Source organism: Clupea harengus, chromosome 4 (assembly GCF_900700415.2).
Source record: "Clupea harengus chromosome 4, Ch_v2.0.2, whole genome shotgun sequence".
Taxonomy (NCBI): Eukaryota; Metazoa; Chordata; class Actinopteri; order Clupeiformes; family Clupeidae; genus Clupea; species Clupea harengus.
Genome location: NC_045155.1, coordinates 8422347 through 8443531, shown reverse-complemented (window position 1 = coordinate 8443531; position 21185 = coordinate 8422347). Strand labels below are relative to the sequence as shown.

Here is a 21185-nt window from a genome sequence, read left to right as displayed (position 1 = left end):
CTGTTATGGTTGTTAGCTCAAGGGGGATTAGGTGGGTTTGGTCTGGTGTTTTGCAATTGCAAACCTCTGCCTGTGTGAGCTTTTTTTAAAGTGTGTTCCACCGCAACCACACACAATTAATGACTCCTACAGGTGTGTGTGTGTGTGTGTGCAGATATTTGCAGCACAACCTTTGTATAAACCAGTGTAGTGTATACATGCAGCTACTGAATCATATTGGCATTACTCTTGCAAGCAACAAAGGAAGCAGCTATTTCCTTCCAAAGCAACACAGGAACCGCATTTCTCTCATCAAGAAAACATGCCTCTGAATGTTTTCTCTAATGAAGGCCCCAACTTTCACTCTGGCTATTGTTCAGTTTGAAACAGGAGGTGTGTGTTTTCTTGTTTGAACAGCTTGTTTCCTTTTGAGTGGCATATGGACACGTGCGTGCGTGCGTGCGTGCGTGCGTGCGAGCGTGCATCTTTGTCTGAGTGTGTTCAAGTAATGCACCTCCTGTCCGACTCCTCCCACCAGTTGTTGGGTTGCTGGAGTGTGACGTCTGGGCTCAAAGCCTCTATGCGTCTCTGCATCTCTGATTAAGAGGCCCTGCACCTCCTGGCCCAGCTGTTCACTAACACACACACACCTGGACCTCTGTGAGCCCTCCTCAGAACTCATCACCATACGCCGTGTAACATGAGAGGGAGCCCTGCTCAGCCAGCGCTAATGGCCTGCTGTAGGGTCACAGGTGTGCTGCCTGAGATCTGAATCTGTAGTGTTTACGAGCGTAGTAGAGAGACCCTGAGTGCACACCTGCACTGAGCTCCCCACGCTACCACTGACAACGGTTGCCATGGAAGCCTATTTTCCTACCTAGAAATATGAATGTGGAAGTGGATTTTCTGACGGTGCGCCAAGGAAGTGCTCCTGACGTCATGTTGCCATAATGTGGCGCATCCAAAAGGTCACCTGAAACCTGAGCAGGGGCACACAGGGCCACGGTCCGGCACGAGCCAGTCTGCAGGGTTGTATGAGACTGCAGTGCACCCACAGAGAAGCAGGCAGGATAAGCTTTTAAGAACTGCCGCCAATAGCTGCAGGATGGCCAAACAGCTTAGTAATTATTTGTTAATTGGTGGCATTTCAAGAAAATGTGTTGGTAACACCCCTGCTGGCACTGCTGGTAGGTTATCAGGACCGCAGACCGTCTCATCTGTTATTAAATGTTAACTGTTAAGTAGAGATGCATTTTCAAAAGATAATGCAAATGTGATCGTGGTGCCGCAGCAGTGGGTCGTAACCTACTCGGTGGATGCTAAAACTTTACCTTACCATGTGTTGGATGAGAAATAAATGTCATCTAACAAGGTGCAGGCAGCGATTCTCTTACAGCAATGACTTACTGACATTCTGTCACACATAGTCAGACAACACACACTCTGCTGTTAAATTATTAATCAGTCTGTGTTCAAAATTAGTTAATGGTCTCCATTCATTGTGTGCAAGGCACCTTATCAAGATCTAGAACTTGACCACTTCTTTCCTCCAAAGAACGTCTGTTGTCTTTGACTTCTCTGCACAGCAAGAGATGGCAATCAAGACTCTCTTCATTAGTGGTATCTCGGTGGTGGAATGACCTTATTATTAATTTTATCTTGCACTATTTATACTTATTTCTCTGTAACTTGCACTATACATTTTATCTTGCACTATTTCACTATTTTTACTCTGTTACACTGTTTTAAGGGTACCATATTACTGTCGGAAACCATGTTGTTCCTGTTTTTCTCACAGATTTTTCACTAACGAGAGACAAATTAGGACAGCTAGCTGCGTCCCCTGGTCCTCTGGGCGCGGCAAACATAGCTAGGGCTATACGAGGTATAGTCGGTCTCTGAGAGAGACAAATTAGGAGAGCTATCTCCGGTCCCCTGGTAGGCCCCTGGGCGCGACAAACATAGCTAGTTCGCCTCGTCGAGAGGAAAGTATTAGATAAAGAAAGGCGGAATCTATGAAGCAACACTGAGCTAAAGATTTAAAATCCTTTTACTTTACAGACCAGGCAGAAGGGTTTTATTACTTTTATCATGATTTTGTAACGAGATTATAGTAATCCAAGAAGCCTATTGGAACATCAGGTTCTCATACGATGTTGACGAAAGTCCTATATTTGTATTATTTCCTTCCATGCATTGCTTGTTTTTATTGATTTTATGTAAAGCACTTTGAACTGCAACTCTTGTATAATATGTGCTATCTAAATAAAGTTTTACTTACTTGCTTACATAGTGCTATCTGATCAATTGACAGCCATGGTAGCCTACATTTAAAAGAGCATCATAAAGCATTTAACCCTATGTAGTCGGAAGCCTGTCGGGCACCTTTGAGGTAGTTTGACGTGGCTTGACAATTTTATATCCCCCCCCCCCCCCCCCATCCAAATACATTGACCCCAAAGCACTTCATATTTTGATGCTGTTATTGAGCACAAACCAAAAAAGCTACAATAATCTGAGGGCAGTATGAATGTCATTATTATTTGTTTTGCAAATATATTACACTAAAAACGTAAAAACCTATAGAATATGCAAATCTCCTAGTGTGATAGTATAACTTAATTGAACTTTCGAATCCAGTTCCTCCTCAGATGGTAGTAGTTCACCGAGCTGTCGCTACATATTACACTACGTCTCATTATCCTTGGGGGGGGGAGCACAAAAAGAAAAATACTCCAGCTCTCTCCGTATCTCCGTTCACACACTTGCGAGGTGGACATCTGCTACGATGATTTTCCATATAGTCGTGCAAACGACGATGCTTAAACGTGCGACTAGATCTGTATACACATTACTTCCTATGTTATATTTTATAAACCGACCATGGTGTGAGACAAAGCCTTGTCTTAGCACTAGCATTAGCAATGGAAGCAGGTGTAGTAGAGTCAGTATGTTAGGGTAGCTGTGTTCATAGGTGTGTGAGAGCTGGGCATGTGTTTATGTACTTGTGTGTTTGGGTGCCTGTATGTTTGTGTGTTTAGGTGTGTATGTGTTTGTGTGTGTGGGTGGGACCGAGCTGGCAGCTCTCGGGCCCCTGGCAGTTCAGGTTCTGTGAGCGTACTCAACACGTTGCAGAGTGTGATGGGGATGTGGTTGGATCGGCCATATGGGAGATTTAATTAGCGCAGGCTGCCAGCGCACTTCCACCCCAGCGCTCGCGGGCGCAACGCCTCACAGCCCCTCCGCCATTACCACCCCACTGAGACACGCACCTTACCCTACACTCTCCTCCTAAACTGCTTACATGTCACCACCACTTTTACCCTTTCCTTCTCTCTCGCCACTCCTCTCACCCAACTTTAGCTCTTTGTACCCTACAATCAGGTTGCTGGTACATTTTAATATAAAATTTCAAGACGGCTAATAAGCCCCATCCTCCTAGCTTGAGGGAGGGAGGGTGTGCTTGATGGTGAACAGAGTAAATAGACATAGAATGAGAGAATACAGAGAAGAATGTGCCCAAGTGAAAGACAGAGAGGGAGGAATGGAGAGAGTGAAGAAAGAAGGAGTGAGGGAGGGAGGAAGGAAGTAGAAAGGGAGTGAGTAAAGAGTTTGAGGCTAATGTGAGATTGAGCTGCTGGAGTCTGTCATTAGGCCTGTGGGGGGCGGAGTAGGGGCTGTGGTCTGGGCATGGTGGGCACTCCCTGTCCTGTCATTGTGGTCGCCAAGTAGGGAGGTGAGAGTCCAGAGCACTGACACGCAGCTGAAAACACACACTGGTGCTGTACCATGCATACACACTCTCTCTCACACACACATACACACACTCACAAGTATAGACAAACAGAGACATGCACATTGGTGAGGATCTGCCCGTAACACACCCTGTCTGACATGTAGACGTGTAGCTTGCACTGACAGCAGACAGGACAGATGGAGAGGGAGAGACGGTCAGAATGGACAGACGGCCAGAGAGATGAACAGAGGAGCACTCTACAGGCAGTAACCGTGTCTGGATGGAAGACGCCTCCCTGCTAACACAGAACCATAATTAGAGGCAGGGTTTGACTGGTATCCCTGTGTCCTTTCTTCTCTAGGGGAGGCACTGTTTTCAACTAACCCAGTCATGCTGGTCTCTCTCTTTCTCTTTCTTTCTCTTTTCTTTTTCTTCTGACTTTGTCTTTCTCTTTGGTGGCCTTTCTTCACCATTCCCTCTCTCCTTCTGTTCTCTATCTCTCTTCTCTTATTCTTCGTGGGATCTTTGCAGATGAACGAGAGCCTGATATGTGGGATGTTGTTTTGCTGTTTTTATAAAAACAGTGTCAAGCTGCTAACAAAAAGGCCTTCTGTGTGATGATGTCAACAGGAGCATTAGTTCAAACACAAGCATGTTTCAGTTCCGAAGCTAAGGTTGACTGTTATCCTTATGCTACTAGATGTACAGACCAAAAATAAACATGTCAGAAAAATGTAAGTAGCAATAAAGCATACAGAAAATGACCATTCATTATAATGCAGGAACATATTTAGCACGATCATACAGAGTGTACTGCTAAGAGGATTATGACATGCAGAAGTAGACATACATTTGCACCAGAGCTGCCCCACACTCTTGCACTAATTCTGCCTTTGTGCTGGACCATATTGCATATCTCATGACAGGATTATGGGCAGTTTGTCCATAATCTGCTAATTCTGGTGCCTTTTTAACTATTAGCCCATAGGCTTCAGGTCAGCTCCTCTGTTCATGGCTCTTTAGCTGCTTATCAGTGTAAGGCAAGCGCTGGAGCAACATGATCCAGGCCTGGCTCGCAGGCCCGTGTGCTTCCTCTCTCTCCTGCTGGCTGTGTTCTGTGTAACTCTATCACAGGCACGGGCAGCCCTCTCCTCTCTCAGTGGCTTCTGTTACTCTACCTCCTGCTCTCGCTTTTTTCCCCAGCAGCACAAGTGATACATTTCCCCCCCTCACGCTCTCGCAGCTTTTACTGAATTGGCTCGTTCTCAGACCCTCATTGAATTACCTTGACCTTTGCCATGGCTGTGCTCTTTGTATTTCTTTTATTCTTTTGTTGTTTGTTTTTCTTTTTTGCTAGCCCTGGTAGAGATTTCGGAGTATACGTCACTGAGAAGTGTTACCTTAGCTCTGTGACTTTGGTCTGTTATTCTGTCTGTGTCTTTGTTGCCTGACTGAGTACAAACTTGAATACTTGCAAATGTAAAAACCTGATATCTGCCTCTGCATGTCTGCAGCCTAATCATTGTGAAACGTGGTGGCCTTAGCTAAAACTTTTGAAATCCGCCGTCGCTGATCATCGCCCTGAAATTAGATGCACCACCTTGGACTCATGAAGCAACGGAGTCCCTCCCCCATCTAGGCTTGACCTCTGGCCTCAGTTTATGACCTCATGAACTTGTAGCCATCCAATCCCTGGTGTCTTTTATGTGCTAATGTCATGCACTTCAGTGTGAAGTTGGTTTTACATTTCTCACTGTCACCCCCTTCCCTCCCCTTCTCTTTCTTCCATTCTTTTCATTCTGTCCGTCTTATGTCTCTTGACTTCATTGCCTGTCCTGTTTTTTTTTTCTGTAGGCCTTCCTGCAGCGGATCAGACAGACTCCAGACGATCAGCAGTGTCTCATGCCTGAGCATGTGAAGGTATGCCCCCCCCCCCCCCCACAATCACATATCACACTGCCCCACCCTTCCCCACAACACCCTTTCACCTTTACCCTTCACCTTCTCCAAAACTTCTCACCCTCTCTCACAATATCTGTCATCTCTGCCTGAAAACCATTTATCTCCTCCCCTCAATGCCCTTCACCTCCTTCCATCATTGCTTTGTTGTCTGATGTGTGCTTGTGTGTGCCGCAGATCCTCTTCTCCAACATCGAAGTGATCCTGGAGCTCCACAAGGAGCTGCTGAGCGTGGTGGAGGCCAGCCTACAGCCGGAGCCACATCCACAGCATTCCCTCGGACATGTTTTTGTAAAGTTTGTGAGTAGAGACTGGCATCTACACACACACCCTAGTCCTAAACTATGTCTGATGCATTCCCCCGTACGATGTTACTACACATCCTCTACCAATTACACCTTTACACCTGCCTCAGGTTTATAACCAAGGCTAACTCCAGAAGGACATGTGCTTCCATAGTAGTTTATCTACACAAGCTATTCCGTCTACACCCACATTGACACATGCTCTAATTACTGCATGTCCACATTCACATGACTCACTGAAACCACCAGACTCAAGGGCCAGAAGTGGTCTGACAGAGTGGACAAACAGAGTGGGTCCTAAGTTCTCCCAACTGTCTGTAGATGATGTGCAATGATGGAGAAAAGTGGGGGGAAACATCTTTGGCCTTGGCAGCTCATCGGTTCTGCATTGTAGATACGTCTGTGGTCCCTGCGCGTCTGCTTCACCTTTGACCTCTCTGCTAAATCTGCCGCCCCTTCTGATGACCCCAACCCTAGCCCTTTGACCTCAAATGCAACAGAGTCAGACACATGAGGGGATGATTAAGTGTCTGTAGAGTTGAACCAGCAGATTCATTAACTCTGTGTGTGTGTGTGTGTGTGTGTGTGTGTGTGTGTGTCTGACAGCAGCAGAAAGAATACATTTTCCTTTTAGGATTGATGTCGTCATGACGGCGATCATGTTAAATTGGAGATTAATGTATACTGCGGCCATGGTGCCACACTAATGATGGGCCTATTACCAGCAGAGGCCGTGTGGCACTCCATACAAATGACCCACTCTTTTATTCACTCTTTCACTATTTCTGGCCAGTGGCGTCCCACTCCTCAGAGACACATTCATCGCTCTGGAACGGCACTGTTACAGGGCAGGAAAAGGGATAATGTTTAAAGTGTGTTCAGACATCAATATTTGCTTTATATCTCAGTCATGATGACTACTAGCTTCAGACTGCACTAACAAGTATTTTATTATGAGATTTCTCAATACTCTTATTGTGCTTTGACTCACTCTTTGGCTGTGTCTAAAGTCCAGTTTAGTCTTTGCAAGAAAAAAAAAATGTTTATCAAAGGAGTGCAAAGACTTGTGGGGCTATTCTGGGCACAAGTGCAGGCCTTTTAAAATGGTAGTGGATGAGAGACATGAAAGCACACTGATTGTGGAGGGGATGTTTGCCTGCCACAGGAAGCTAGTGGGGTTGGGCAGGGGTGTCCCAGGTCATCGAGGGTCAGGCCGAAGGGCTCAAAGGGAGGCATTGACAGATTTGGACTTTTCACTCGCTAACTGTTTGAATCATCCCAGCTGTTGATGGAATCACACCGGCTGTTTTGGCAGAGAGAAACATACTGTTGCGTGAATAAATCCACCCACCCCCCCCCCCCTCCCTTCTAAACAGTAAAAATAAATGTTTGTGCTTGTTTTGACTTTTGGACGTCCCAGCAGTTTTGATGATTGACGTCCCTAATTGATGGCTGGGGTTAGGGTTCCTGGGCTTCTTGTCAGCATGCAATTGTTTCCCTGCCCGTGAAGACGCCACACCCATTAAAGCAGGACCTGTTTAGGGTTTGTAATTTTGAGCCTTGCATGAACTGTATTATTTTATGTCAGTTTAACAATCATAATTTTCTTCACCACATACACACTCTGCCATTATGTCATTATGTTTCCCCTCCCGTTACCCTTTAGCCATAAAACGAGAACAAATAACCACACGACACATGCAAGCTCCATGCAATCCAAGCACCACAGCCACATGGGCATCACAGACGTCACCCTATACTTTGTTGCCACTCAAGTAAATGCGACCAGCGCCAGTGCCTCATGTCCTGCCCGCTTAGACAAACGAAACCCGCACAATGCCATGTTGTATTCTCTGATCGCCATCCAGATCCTCTGACGCAATGGTCTCCCAAACACTTAATGCTCCTAACTACGAATTCATGCGGGATGAATTTGCCGCTAAGCGCCTTATGATAAGTCCGGCAGCGGGGCCCTGCCAGCCACGCAGCCACTGGCAGTTATTTATTTCTGTTTCCTCGCAGTTATCAACATGTGCACAGATGCACACAAGTCTTCTATTTCTGTTGGTATAAGCAGACGTTTTGGCCCACGGCTTGTGTTTATAACTGACGCACGCACACACACACACACACACACACACACACACACAAAGGCCTCTCTCCCCACACGGCCACAGTATGTGGCTCACTCACTCTCTCCGAACATATGCCCGGACAGATGTTTCAGCCTGTGATGCCAGTTGCTCTGTTTTGGCTGCTAGCTTCTTCATCCTCTGGTGTGGGGGCTGTTTCAAAGCTCGGTGATGATCGAGAAACACAGTGACACACTTTACAGCCCTGCCATGGGAAGAAGAAAGGCTGCCAGGGTTTTTGAGTGTCCACAGGCCCCACCTGGGCCTTTTCTGTGTCAGAGCACAGCCCAGTGAAGGGGGAACCCTAGCCTGAAGCCTCTAGGCATGACCTTATGATCATCTAACATGACATGCTCACACATCCTAATGAGGTAACCTACCTCATCTTACCCTGAGGTCAGGCATCCATTACTCACCTGAGAGCAACCCCAGACATTCACCTGTGAAGCCCCCCCCCCCTTACCTGGAGGTACTTTACTGCACATTTCATGGGAAACAAAACACAAGATCATCATACATGTCCCATTATGGTGAGGACAAGAACTCTTTAGGAGTCATTCTGGTCCATCCTGCATGCTCTGGTCCTGGGCAGTGTCATGTTGACGCCCAGACTACACTGGCATCTATGAATGGCTTGGGTTTCACATCCTCAGGTGTTTATGGTCGTTCAACAGCCTCTCTGCGCGAGATGGATTTTTCAGTTTCGCTCCCGCAAGATCCTGTCCCATTGCCACAAAAATATATGTTATATTTTGTCCTGCTTCCATCCACAAAATCCCGCAGGTGGAAGTTTACACGGGATGGATTTTTCAGTCCCGCTCGTGCCTGCTCCCATGAAAGTAAGCCATGTGAAAAAAACACCAATGTTGTGCCTGTTTATGTAAAACATGGGTTATTTCTTGCTGCTCTCCTGCAAACACGAATAACATTCTGTAGTTTTAAGGAAGAAAAAAAAAATGATTATTTACCCAAGAGTAATTTCTATCTCCCGCTCCTGCACACGCATCAGTTTTTTTTCCCTCCTGCATCCACACCCCGCAATCAAAATTAGTCTCGCGGTGCACTTGTTTTTACACTGGAACTCGGGGGTCCTGCTGTACTCCTGCAGAGAGCAGGCCTCTACTCCAGGCTTCTGTGGAGGTGTCACCCGCTGCTCTGGGATGTAACGGCGGCCCACGTACACTTTGGCTCTGATCTGAAACGTGCACCCACTTCATCAAGCATTAATACCATTCTCATTCACATGTAACACCCATGGTTCACTGAAAAGCCCATCTCACCTGAGCACCTAGTATGCCCAGGAGGAATAAGCACAAGGGGGCCGATCTGGTTACACAGGGCTCATGTCAGCCAATGCACTACTCCAGGTAATTGTTGTAGTTATGAAGCAAGGTAGCAGTCTCCTCGCTGCCTTACACACACACACACACAAACACCCCAATGTAGGCCACAGCGCCATGTCAAATTTGTTTGCCGCTTTATGTGTGAAAATCCGCAGGGAAATGCGTTTCACAAATAAGCAAATTCATTCTTTCAGAAACTTTCTTTTGCCCTGAGCTGGACAAACTAGGTCAAGTGTAATGATGTAAAGCCATAAGGTTCCCCCAGTCTTTGTAACAAAACAAAATCCAATTTCTCAGCAAACTAGGGAGCAGGCCCTCCAAGCGAAATGCATAGTTATGCAAATCCATTCCCTTTTTATTTCCATTTGACTGTTTCCATGATTGTCTGTTTCCTTTTGCAGAGAGGCAGATTCTCAGTGTATGGGGAGTACTGCAGTAACCATGAGAAAGCTCTCCGTCTGCTCATGGAACTCAACAAAATCCCACAGATACGCACCTTTCTACTGGTGAGTTCTGCTCTGGCTTAGACGGGTTGTTGGACCACACAATATCACGCGACCGTTTACTAGCCTGATGTTATGAGACACTCACTCAATCATGTATTCATTCATTAGTTTTGTTTTAGAATAGAATACATTGGAATGCAGTTATTTTCCATTCGATTTGTGTTCTATTTCAGTGTTGAGTTGGCTTTTGTACTTTTCTAACCATTATGTGACAGTGTTCTAGGGAGCACATTATTAGTACTACTACTTAAGGTAACCATGGTGTCATCAAATATAAAAGATTGAGTGAGTAGAGGGTGCCCAAGCCTTTGTTCTCTGTAGCCTTGATAAGATGATTAAGAGAAGGAGGCCGAGCTCTCAACTGCTCGTGTGCCGGGACTGAGATGAGTGACGTGCAGATGACCACGCGGATGCTATTTTAGGAATGCCAAGACTCTCTGTCTAGCTTGGGAGCAGATTCTTCACACTCCATCATAACCTTAAGAATTGCAACAATGTAAATGAAAGCCCCAAAGAGAGACTCTTCAAAGTGCAAACCATGGCTCATAGGTTTTGTGTGTGTGTTGTGTGTTGTGTTGTGTTGTGTGTGTGTGTGTGTGTGTGTGTGTGTGTGTGTGTGTGTGTGTGTATGTGTGTGTGTTTGACCTTGTGTCCCTGTTAGCACTGCATGCTGCTGGGTGGGAAGAAGACCACTGACGTGCCACTGGAGGGATACCTGCTCTCACCAATCCAGAGAATCTGCAAATACCCACTCCTGCTGAAGGTTAGAAACAGGATTAACAAACAAACACACACACACTGTCTCAGAGGCTTGCAGGCACAACGGTGGAATTGAGGAATCGAGAGTGTATGTGTCTGTGTTTGGATACGTTGTGACGTCATGTGTTGTGTGCTGTGTCGCAGGAGCTGCTGAAGCGGACCCCTAAAAAGCACGTGGACTACCCAAAAGTGGAGGAGGCCCTGCAGACCATGAAGGCCGTCTGCTCCAACATCAACGAGACCAAGAGGCAGATGGAGAAGCTGGAGGCCCTCGAGCAGCTGCAGTCCCACATTGAGGGCTGGGAGGTGAGGAGAACAGGGTGGCGTGGAAGGTGAATGTGCGTGCCTGTGTGTCTGTTTTGGCGATGGCCGCAGTGCTTATGATGTTGTAGCCTTGCATTCTGTTTGTGCGTTTGACTGTTTGTGTTTTTGAGAGGATGTTTGCTATGGCGTTGCATCTATGTTAATGATGCTCACCCATACCAATGCTCACATCCTCATGTTTAAGCGGTTTGTCTGCGCAAGCGGCTCTCCACACTTCACATTCTCACATCCTCCCCATTCAGTGAAAATGCCACATCTTAATTAAAACGGTCTTCCGTGGTTCCCCTGTGATCTCCTCGCTGGATGATAAATCATGGGAGGGGAGGGGGGACAGAAGCCTGGCGTCCCCAAGCTCTCTCCCAGGGGATTGTGGGAGTTTATGGCCCAGAGAGAATGTGGGGTGAAGACAGGCTTGTGTGAAAACCTGGCAGGAAAGTGTGTGGTGGGATTGAAAAATGGTTGGGGGGAATGGAGAGGGAGAGAGGGCCTGTGACCGAAGGAAGGAGAGATATACAGAGGGAGTTGGATAGAGAGGGGTGGAGAGGGAAGGAAGGGGAAAGGAGGGGGGAGAGTGGGAGAGAGAGAGCCAGAGAGAGCCGGGGTTTCTGTCTTCCTCTCTGTGACATGTTCCTTCAGTGTCCAGCAGACAGGAGGAGGAGGAAGTGAGAACAAAAAAAGGAAGCGCCGTCGCCTAGGAGATCAGTCAACGCTTCACAACATGCCCACCATTCTTCCTCCCCCCTCCCATCCATCCTCTCTCAGCCACTCTCTCTCTCTCTCCCTCTCTTTTCCCCTCTACACACATACACACACACGCATGCATGCACAGAGAGAGAGGGAGAGAGCTCAGGGTTTAGGATTAATTACAGAGTGTGAAATGTTAAAGTGCAGTGTGGGTGTGTGTCTTTGGGTTTATGTGTGCTCACAGATATTGGTGTGCTTTAGCATGTATGAGCATGGAAAAATGCATGGTTGTTTGGGTTCATGCTTGTGCATGTGTGCTATGTTTACTTGTGAGTTGTTGGGGTTGTTATATGTGTGTTTGTGTGCGTTTGCTCACCCTTGCTCGTCAGGGCTCAGACTCTCGTGGTGTTTTTGGCCGGGTACACTCTTTAGAACAGTGGGTAGCTCTTTCCTTCTGAAACCAGGCGCCGCCCCCTTCAGCTCACCCCTCCATTGAGCATCCGAGGAGCATAAACACATGAATGACAATTAACAGTATTTAAAATGAAAAGGACAGCATGTGAAATCAGGTTCTTTTACATGGCAGTTGTGGTGGTGGTTGCACTTGTGCTGCATGCTTGCCTCTGCATAAAAGACACTGACATACAAAGGCTTCTTGCTAGACTGTACAGTAACCACACCGCCCTGGTCACCACCATTGCGTCAGTTTAATACCAGGAAATTAGCAACTTGTTTTTTTTTTGTTCAGTGTTTCTTCGGCATTGAAACATGAACTACAGACTTCACGTGTTATATAAGCAGACCGGGGGGGGGGGATAGGGCTCATTTAGCTGAGATTGTAGCCTTCTGTTTCCTGTGAATTGACACATACAGTTCTTATGTAGGTATAAAACTACACTGAAGCATAGTGACATCCATCCCATTTGTAATATATTTCAATGTAATTTCCCTTGAGTCCGTTTGTACGCACAGTATGCACATCACAATTCTCACAAAAACTTCTGAGAGATTACCAAGAAAGTGAAAAGGGCAAAAGTGTTGCAAGGTGTGGTAATGCTGGTGATGTCGCATACCCCCATATCAAGGGCAGATGATTGGGTGCTCTTACACATGCGCGTTCATCCGGTCATGTTTAGGCCACGATTATTTTTCTATGAAATTATATTCCCTGTGTCCTTTACACCCTCTCTTTCTGCAATTGAACATAGAGGTAGTACACACACACACACACACACACACACACACACACACACACACACACACACACACACACACACACACGTGCTTGAGTCAGAGCGTGTTTTTTGGCTGCTTCGCTCAGATGCTGATGGCAGGTCTCTTTGCATGCACAGCTTCCCAATGCTACGTAGGGAGTTGCTTTAGAAATATATGATTCTGAGTTTTACACATGTAGACATTCCCGACCTACAACAATTCTTTTCACCAAACCTCAGATATGTTGATAAAACTACAGAAGAGCGATCCCTCGATGATGAGGTTAGGTCAGTGCTAGTGGGGTGAGGTGTGTTGATTTAGGAGTCTCCCCTAGTTTTTCTGGCATACAAACAGGAAAAACACTGGCACATAAATGCGGCTTGTCTTTCTTTTTTTAATACCAGAAAGCCCCATGTGTTGGTCACCACTAGAACCTTATTTAGATCCAGGAAATTAGTAAGTTTCCATTTTTCCCCCCGGCTGCGGCGCTTCTTCAGGCCTCAAACACCGTCGGTGCCACCAGACAGGGAGGGAAAAGGTTTGAATGCCTGTCTACTCGTGTTGGAGGGAGACAGTTTACATGTGCGGCTCTTGCTAATGTGGTGTTCCGCTCCCCCCCCCCTCAGCCGGCTGGTGTTTCTCTCTGCCTCAGTCCGCATCTTGTTTTTGAGTCTGTCTGATGAATCTACCAAAGGCATGATTATTTTTTTGTTTTTTAGTCCCAACTTAAAGACAAAATCAAAATGTTTTTGAATGATTATTTGGTTTATGATTTCTGCAAAAATGACATGATGTAACCATCATAACTTTGAAATAACCCAGTTTAGCAGTCACAGATATTTTCTTTCATTTGTGTTAAACATGTGACTCAGAGCGTGACGTTATGTCATGTCTAGTGTGAAGAGATGGTTAGCAGTCTGGCCGCACCATCAGCTGTGTTTGAGGCTAAACGGGCTTCAGAAACAAACAGAGAACCTGGTTCCTCTGACAATTCTGTGCAGACAGATGACTATTTCCTTAATGAAAAACATCTCTCGTCTCATGTCTCTACAGTTAAGGTCTGTTTTGCCTTTGCACAGGGGACTCACCCATATTTAAACATCCCAAATTTAAAAAGCCTCAGGTTTTGAATTCTGCAGTTATTTGTTTGGCCCTACACTGCAGTAGAAATGATCACTGTTGGCCCAGCATCATAAGTTAAAGTTCATAATTCGGTAAACCCCAAGCAGACATTCTCACATCAACACACGCATGCTCAGGCTCCCCAACCATAACACAGCCCGCCAGAGCGAGGTGGTGTGGCTCGAGCATGTGACTCAGTCTGACGGCCAAGCCTGCAGGCAGCGTGCTAGATGAGCCCAGCACCCTTTTGAAGGGGGTGTGTGTGTGTGGGGGGGGGGGGGGGCAAATAAACAGGCTTTGTTTGTCCCCCTGAACAGCGGTCCCTGTGAGGGCGCTCGCAGCCTGGCTCCATTTAGAGGTCTTTTCCTGCTCTTCCCGCATTTTGAACTCAGTCGCGGCTTTGTCGAGCGAACCCTCTGAAACCACACTTTCTCTCCACTCATAGGAAAAAAGCCCCCCCCCCCCCCCCCTTTCCCAGCTTTTCCCCAAAGGTATTTTGCTCAGACTGAAGTTCACTGAGCGGGGTCAAGAGAGAAGGGGGTTCACAAGTAAGTTTTAGGCTTCTCACCAGACTTGAGCGCCCAAACAGCACTAAAAAAGCTCAGCCAGTCATTGTCCCTCTTTACAGCAAGAGCTAGAACTGGAACAGCCGTGGTTTACTAATGCTCATCGGATGGCTTGGCTCCTCTGAGGCTCTTTTCAATCAACCTGAATTTACCCTTGGCTCTTGAAAGAATTCCCAGTACTAGGATAAGATTAATCTTCTCTCCACAATTCAATGGAGGTTCAAAATGTCAGTTTCAACTGTCACTTTAAATAATCAGCTGTCAGATTTGTTTGTATTTATGAGGTTCCTCATACCCAGTAGGCTGCTCTTAGAAAAGAGAACCCGGACACACACGGGTTCTAGGGAACAATGTTAGGAGACCAGTTTCTATGACATTGATTAACGTGAGAAGCTGATGCTTTCAGACCTTATCCCTCTCTCTCTCCCTCTCTCCACCCCCCATCTTACACATTTTCTTTGTCTTCTCAGGGCACCAACCTGACTGACATATGTACAGAGCTGCTTCTCCAGGGCAACCTGTTAAAGATCTCAGCAGGAAACATCCAGGAAAGGGTCTTCTTCCTGTTTGACAACCTGCTGGTATACGCCAAGAAGAAGTCCAGGTGAGAGCAGTGAGGCACGGTTACAAACACCACCCAGGATTCACAGTTTCCCCTCAGATACAGCGTATTCAAACGCCACCCAAGATTCACAGTTTCCCCTCAGATACAGCGGATTCAAAGACTTAAACATAATGGTGGTAATAATAGAGTGACATGTGCATAGCCGCAAGGCAATGTTAATAATTCAACCATTAGCAATCTGTAATTGTATATGGATTATGCCTGAACATGGGTGGTGTGTCTATGTTGCTTATATTATGTAAGGCCGCCTTGAAGCCTAGGATCTGACTAATTGGTCACCAGCGGTCCCCTTCAGATAAACTGCTTGTTATAGACTTGAACTGGTGAATCTGTGCTTTTCAGGGTTTCAGGGAAGAAATCCACGAAAAGGACCAAATCCATGAACGGCCCGATGTACCTGTTCAGAGGCAGGATAAACACGGAAGTCATGGAGGTAGAAAATGTGGAGGATGGAACAGGTGTGTACCATATGCCTGTCCATTTGACTGTCTGGTCCCACAGTACAACTCAAATGCTTAGTCTTGCAACTAGCTTTTACCATATTGGAGTCACTGGAGTTACTGACATTATTATTTTTTTTTTAAAATGTGATTGGATTTAAGCTATGAAAGTTACAATAAAATCTATTTCAGTTAAGAGGCCAGAGAGGTTTTAAAAGGCCAGGATGGGCTGTTTCAGTTACCACAGCAACTGTCGAACTGTTTTTGTGACTTGACACTTCCCTTGTGACTTCTGAGAAATGTAGTGGGCAGGAAAGAGTAGGTTGCAAGAGTATGAAGACTGGGTCACACCAGCTTGCATGGTCGGTTGGTGCATGCACTGATCAAATCTGAAGATCTACTGAGGCCCTGACAAACAACTCTTTAAGTTTTCTCATTCAGAAAACTTTTGAGGCAATCAATCTATTATGTTTATGTGGATAATACAATTCAATCATTGTAGCATCACTTTGAATATTAGTGCTGATGCTGGATCCTCAACACTTGGTTTTGTGTCACTGCGCAAGTGTTCAAAAAGGGTTCTGTCTGCAGTACAGCTCTGTTCTCTTTGATGAATACAGTTATGCTGACATGAAGGGGGGAGGGGCGCAAGAGGTTGTTAAATTCAGGTTGTTAAAAGTGTGGATAAAATTGTTGTTCATAGATAGTTATCATAATTGTATTACTTAAGAGGTCATGAAAAAAATGATAATTTTGTATGTTAATATCGCAGTGCCCTGGCTGTAGTTAACAGTAGTCCATTTAATGTACAGTTTCTAAGGGATATAACATGAACATGTGTGCATGACTAGTTGTTCATGAGCATGTATGCTGCGTCATTACTACCCACCATGCATCGGGAGCAATTACACCGTGGCTTCCTTCCCAACGAGCCCTGAGTTAAAGTCACCCGGACAAATTCCTGTGGAGCAGAGATGGCGTCTGAGAGCAGGGTCTGCTGCACTCCTCATCTATTTCTGTGATCTTTGCATTCCGGCTAATGTGGCCGTTAATGTGCCATTCCAGCCCCATTCATTATTTAGAGATGAGCCGTGGCTCACCTGCTGTCAGGAAAGGCAGAGATGGAGATGGAGACAGGGCAGGTAGGGGGGGGGGGGGGGGGGGATCTTTCAGCCACTCTGTCTCTTATATGCAAGCACTTAAATACTCTTAAAAATCTAATGACTGAGCTCCTTGCTGTACTTACTGTATTGATCCTGCACTCCCATCTGAGAAAGGGTGTGTCAGCAGAGAAGAAGAGAGAGTGAAAGGGGAAGGGGGAGAGAAGGAGGACTTGAGTTGTAAACTGCGCTTTTGTAACACTGTTTTTAAGATCCAATAACCTTAAACTAATGGTAGGTGTTAGAACTTTGAGAGGTCGAATTCTGCACCACATTCAGAAGAGTTTTGATTACATATGCACCAGTGCAAAGTCCCAGTTTGACACTCACAGATACCAACACTATGCATTTAAGTTATTGTAGTCCATAGTTTTCCTTAGACCCTATTATATTGTTGTGCCATGGGCGATACTCTATGATATATGGGCACCTCATCTCATCTCATGTCCCCGACACCTGTGGGTTTATGCATCCTCTCACAGTCTCCTCCCTTCCTCCACAGCGGACTATCACAGCAACAACTACACGGTGACCAATGGCTGGAAGATCCACAACACAGCCAAGAACAAGTGGTTCGTGTGCATGGCCAAGAACTGCGAGGACAAGCAGAAGTGGCTGGACGCCATCCTGAAGGAGCGTGAGCAGAGGGAGAGTGAGTACCACCATCATCAACCTCCCAGTAGCACGTCTGGACTAGACCTGTATCTCCTTCAGCTCAACAGGAACTTGCCTGACATGTATTCCCCATTAATATAGTGGTGTTTGATATTTTTTGACACAGTTCAATTCACTGCTTGACGCTTTTGGCAGAGAGCTCTGGCTGTCTTTAGCTGTCACCGCCCATCTCTGCTCTTTCCCTTTGAAATGTGGGTTAGCGGAGTAGCTGTTGTGAGCTGAAAATGAAAACATTTGAAGTGAACTATCACTCTGGCTGTAAGCTGCTTTGCTGTTTCTCCGGAGAACTTGGCCCGTCCTGCCCTGGCCACCTGTTCATGTTTTTCAAGGAGTTTGGCATTTTGTTTTGGTGTGTTTGTCTTTTTTTCCATTTCTTGTTTTGACTGAGGATTGTTTGGTTTCAGCACGGTGTAATTCGCGTGTGTGTGTGTGTGTGTGTGTGTGTGTGTGTGTGTGTGTGTGTGTGTGTGTGTGTGTGTGTGTGTGTGTGTGTGTGTGTGTGTGTGTGTGTGTGTGTGTGTGGGATGTGTTAATGTTTCAGTGTTCAGTGGGTGAGTGTGACTTGTCAGACCTCTCTGGTTTGCAGGTTTCAAGTCTTCACATTCCTCATACAGGTCCACAGCTTAGCAATGGCATTTCAAAAAGAGCACATGTTTTCAGCATTAACATTTGCTGATGCAGGTCTGTCTTGTTTACCTTATGAAGTTCTAATATGCCGTCTCTATAAATCTTACACAGGACTTAAACTTTTCAGATTTTATTAAATATAGAAGCTATTTTGCTCTGGTGTTCTTTTCCTAAATGATTTAAATCAGGTCTTTGGCATTAGTGCAGGTCAGACTGCTTGGTTTTTTTTTGGAGTGTGCAGTGAGGCTGGCTCTCTCCTGACCCTAAGGGGTTTTGGGGGTCCGGCTCAGGTTACGGCTCTGTGTAACCCAGTCTTGGTCGACAGGTGCCACATCAGTCACACGTTCCTCCGCCCTGGGCCCCCAGTGTGGGGGCGGGTAAGGGCGCAATTCTGATGCTTCCGCACATCTGTGTGTGTATGTATGGCTTCAACAGAGCCACGGTGGATCAGATGATGATCTCACCCAGAGAACCATTCAAGATTAGCCATACTTACTATCCCTCACACACGCACATGGCACACACACACACACACACACACACACACACACACACAGAGAGAGAGAGAGAAGCTGTTCATATTGTGAACGATTGGAGAAAATACAACAGGAAAAGTATGATTTACCTATGCACGGTGAGAAGGAACATGATGAGCGCTAAATCCGTGTGTGTCTTGTGTTTGCGCAGGCCTGAAACTTGGCATGGAACGGGATGCCTATATGATGATCGCTGAGAAAGGAGAGAAGCTCTACCACATGATGATGACTAAGAACCGGCACCTCATCAAGGACCGGCGCAGCAAGCTGACCAAGGTGCCCAAGTGCTTCTTCGGAAAGTGAGTCTTTTTCAGTGAACTGTATGGGAGGTTTGTTCAGTGGGGTCTGAGTAGGACCTCCGAAAAACACAGAGCGTCTCATCAGTAAGAGGGTTCCTGACCTCTCTCACACCCAGTGGAGCACAAGCATTCTTCATCTCAAATGCATGCACAGGCACAAACACACACACGCACAAACACACACACACACACACACAAACACACAAACACACACACACACACACACAAGCACACAAGCCCTGATTCTCTGTCATTCACGCTTTCTCTTTTTATCTCATTTTCTCTTCCTTTGCGTCACACACACAGTCACTCGCACTCACACACACAAACACACACACACACACACACACACACACACACACACACACACACACACACACACACACACACACTCTGTGCTTGCTCTCCCCTGATGAGAGGGGTGGCAGTAATCACTTTCCCAAGCCTGGTGCCAAGCAGCCCAGAGGAAAGAAGTGTTCCCAGTGAAGAGCCTTCATTAGCAGGACCCACTCCCCCGAACAGGCCCATTCCCCCCCCCAACCCCCCACACACACACACAGACAGACACACAGACACACAGACAGACAGATACGCACACACATACTCCTGTACACAGCTTGTGGCTGGAACGAGTCTCTTCCATCTCTCAGCGGCATGAATCGACAAAGAGAACAGCACGCCATCTCATCTTTTCGGTCTCTATCTGTCCCTCTGTCATGTGCACGCAGACACATGACACATTCACATTCATACACATTCACATACCCATAAGAGGCCATGCTTCTGTGATGCATATCTTTTATGGCTACATAAATGGCTACAGTTCCTTTTTTCTTCTGATTCCTTCAGCAGGCTGTGATACAACGCCCACATTCTTGAAGGGTTTAATATACACTAATACAATGTTAACATTATCACATATCATTATGTGGCTTCGCCAAAGACCCACCAAGCCTATTGTACTTTCCCATAATGCATTTGGGCAATCTTCGAGCATCAAAGCGCCCATGAGGGCTTGGTGGTGGGAGGTAGCTGCAGATACACGGGCGACCTCTCCCTGTGCCCTGGTGAACTCCTATCACAGCATGTGGCTCCGTTCTGCTTCACCTGGCCTGCATCTGCAGCACTGCGCTGTTGTTTTTGTTGCTGCTGCTGTGTGCGCTGCCAGAAATAGAGCTCACGGCAGCTTCACTTAATTCCTTCCAGTAACAGAGCCCCCCCACCACACCAACACCACCACCACCACCAGCACCCCACCACACACACACACGCACACACACACACACACAAACCCTCCAGACTTGCCCCAGACTAATGCTGTTGGAGCCAAGATGTTTTGGCTTCCGCTGCCTTGGTGATCTGTATCGATATAAGAAACTCTCAACTACCCTTCATTCTCTCTCTCTGTCTCATTCTCTCTCTCTCTCTGTCTCATTCTCTCTCTCCCCCTCTCTCTCTCCCCCTCTTTCTTTCTCTCTCTCTCTATGTGTGGCTCCTGCCCAGCTCTCTCTCCTGTCAGCGTTCTGCAGCCACTAACAGCCTCTCAGGTTACAGCCAACACTGTGAGGAAGTCTTCCTGTGCCCTGACCACCCCATCCCATCTCACCCCATCCTATCCTATCCCGTCCCTGTCCCATCTCAGCCCTGTCCCTCCTCTCCTGCTCTCCTGCTGTTCCACGGTACCTCGGGGCTTTGTTTTGAACATGTATGACATCCACAATCTGTGTGAGGGCGTGATGCACTGAGCTCATCATTTCTCCCCTAATTAAAGCGCTCAGATGGGAGCAGATGGCTCAAGGTGTCCGCATTCTGCATGGACGCTCTCATAGGATTTACGCTCACACACGCGGCCCACATGTTTATACGCACACACACACAAACACTTACTCTCAACATTCTCTCTCTCTCTAGCGCACATGAACATGTTTTCTCTAATAGTCTGACACACCCATTGCAAAGGGTTGGCCAGGAGTGAAGGTTATTGTGAAGGCTGTGTTTGTGTAGATGTCAATCTGGGTATGTGTGTTTTTGTGAATGTTAATGACTACAGAACACTGAGGATGCTGCTGCAACCCTGAATGCCAGTCCATCACTTTCTCCTAACTCTTTTAGACAGCATTGTGTGTGCTGATTATTTTATCGACATAATTTCTTGTTGCCGCTTTTGTTGCTGTTGCACTCTGATGTTTGGTA

The 21185-nt window shown here is 46.5% G+C and overlaps 1 protein-coding gene across 1 annotated transcript in view; it reads left to right on the top strand.

Moving 5' to 3' along the window:
• The window catches only part of prex1 (phosphatidylinositol-3,4,5-trisphosphate-dependent Rac exchange factor 1), a 61585-nt gene that overhangs the window by 13497 nt on the left and 26903 nt on the right, over positions 1-21185 (top strand). Inside the window, exons 2-10 of the mRNA XM_012835016.3 lie at positions 5570-5635; positions 5852-5974; positions 9856-9960; positions 10622-10723; positions 10864-11025; positions 15101-15234; positions 15598-15713; positions 17358-17507; positions 18845-18992. Coding sequence (XP_012690470.2) covers positions 5570-5635; positions 5852-5974; positions 9856-9960; positions 10622-10723; positions 10864-11025; positions 15101-15234; positions 15598-15713; positions 17358-17507; positions 18845-18992 — 1106 coding nt within the window. The remainder of the gene's footprint in view (positions 1-5569; positions 5636-5851; positions 5975-9855; positions 9961-10621; positions 10724-10863; positions 11026-15100; positions 15235-15597; positions 15714-17357; positions 17508-18844; positions 18993-21185) is intronic.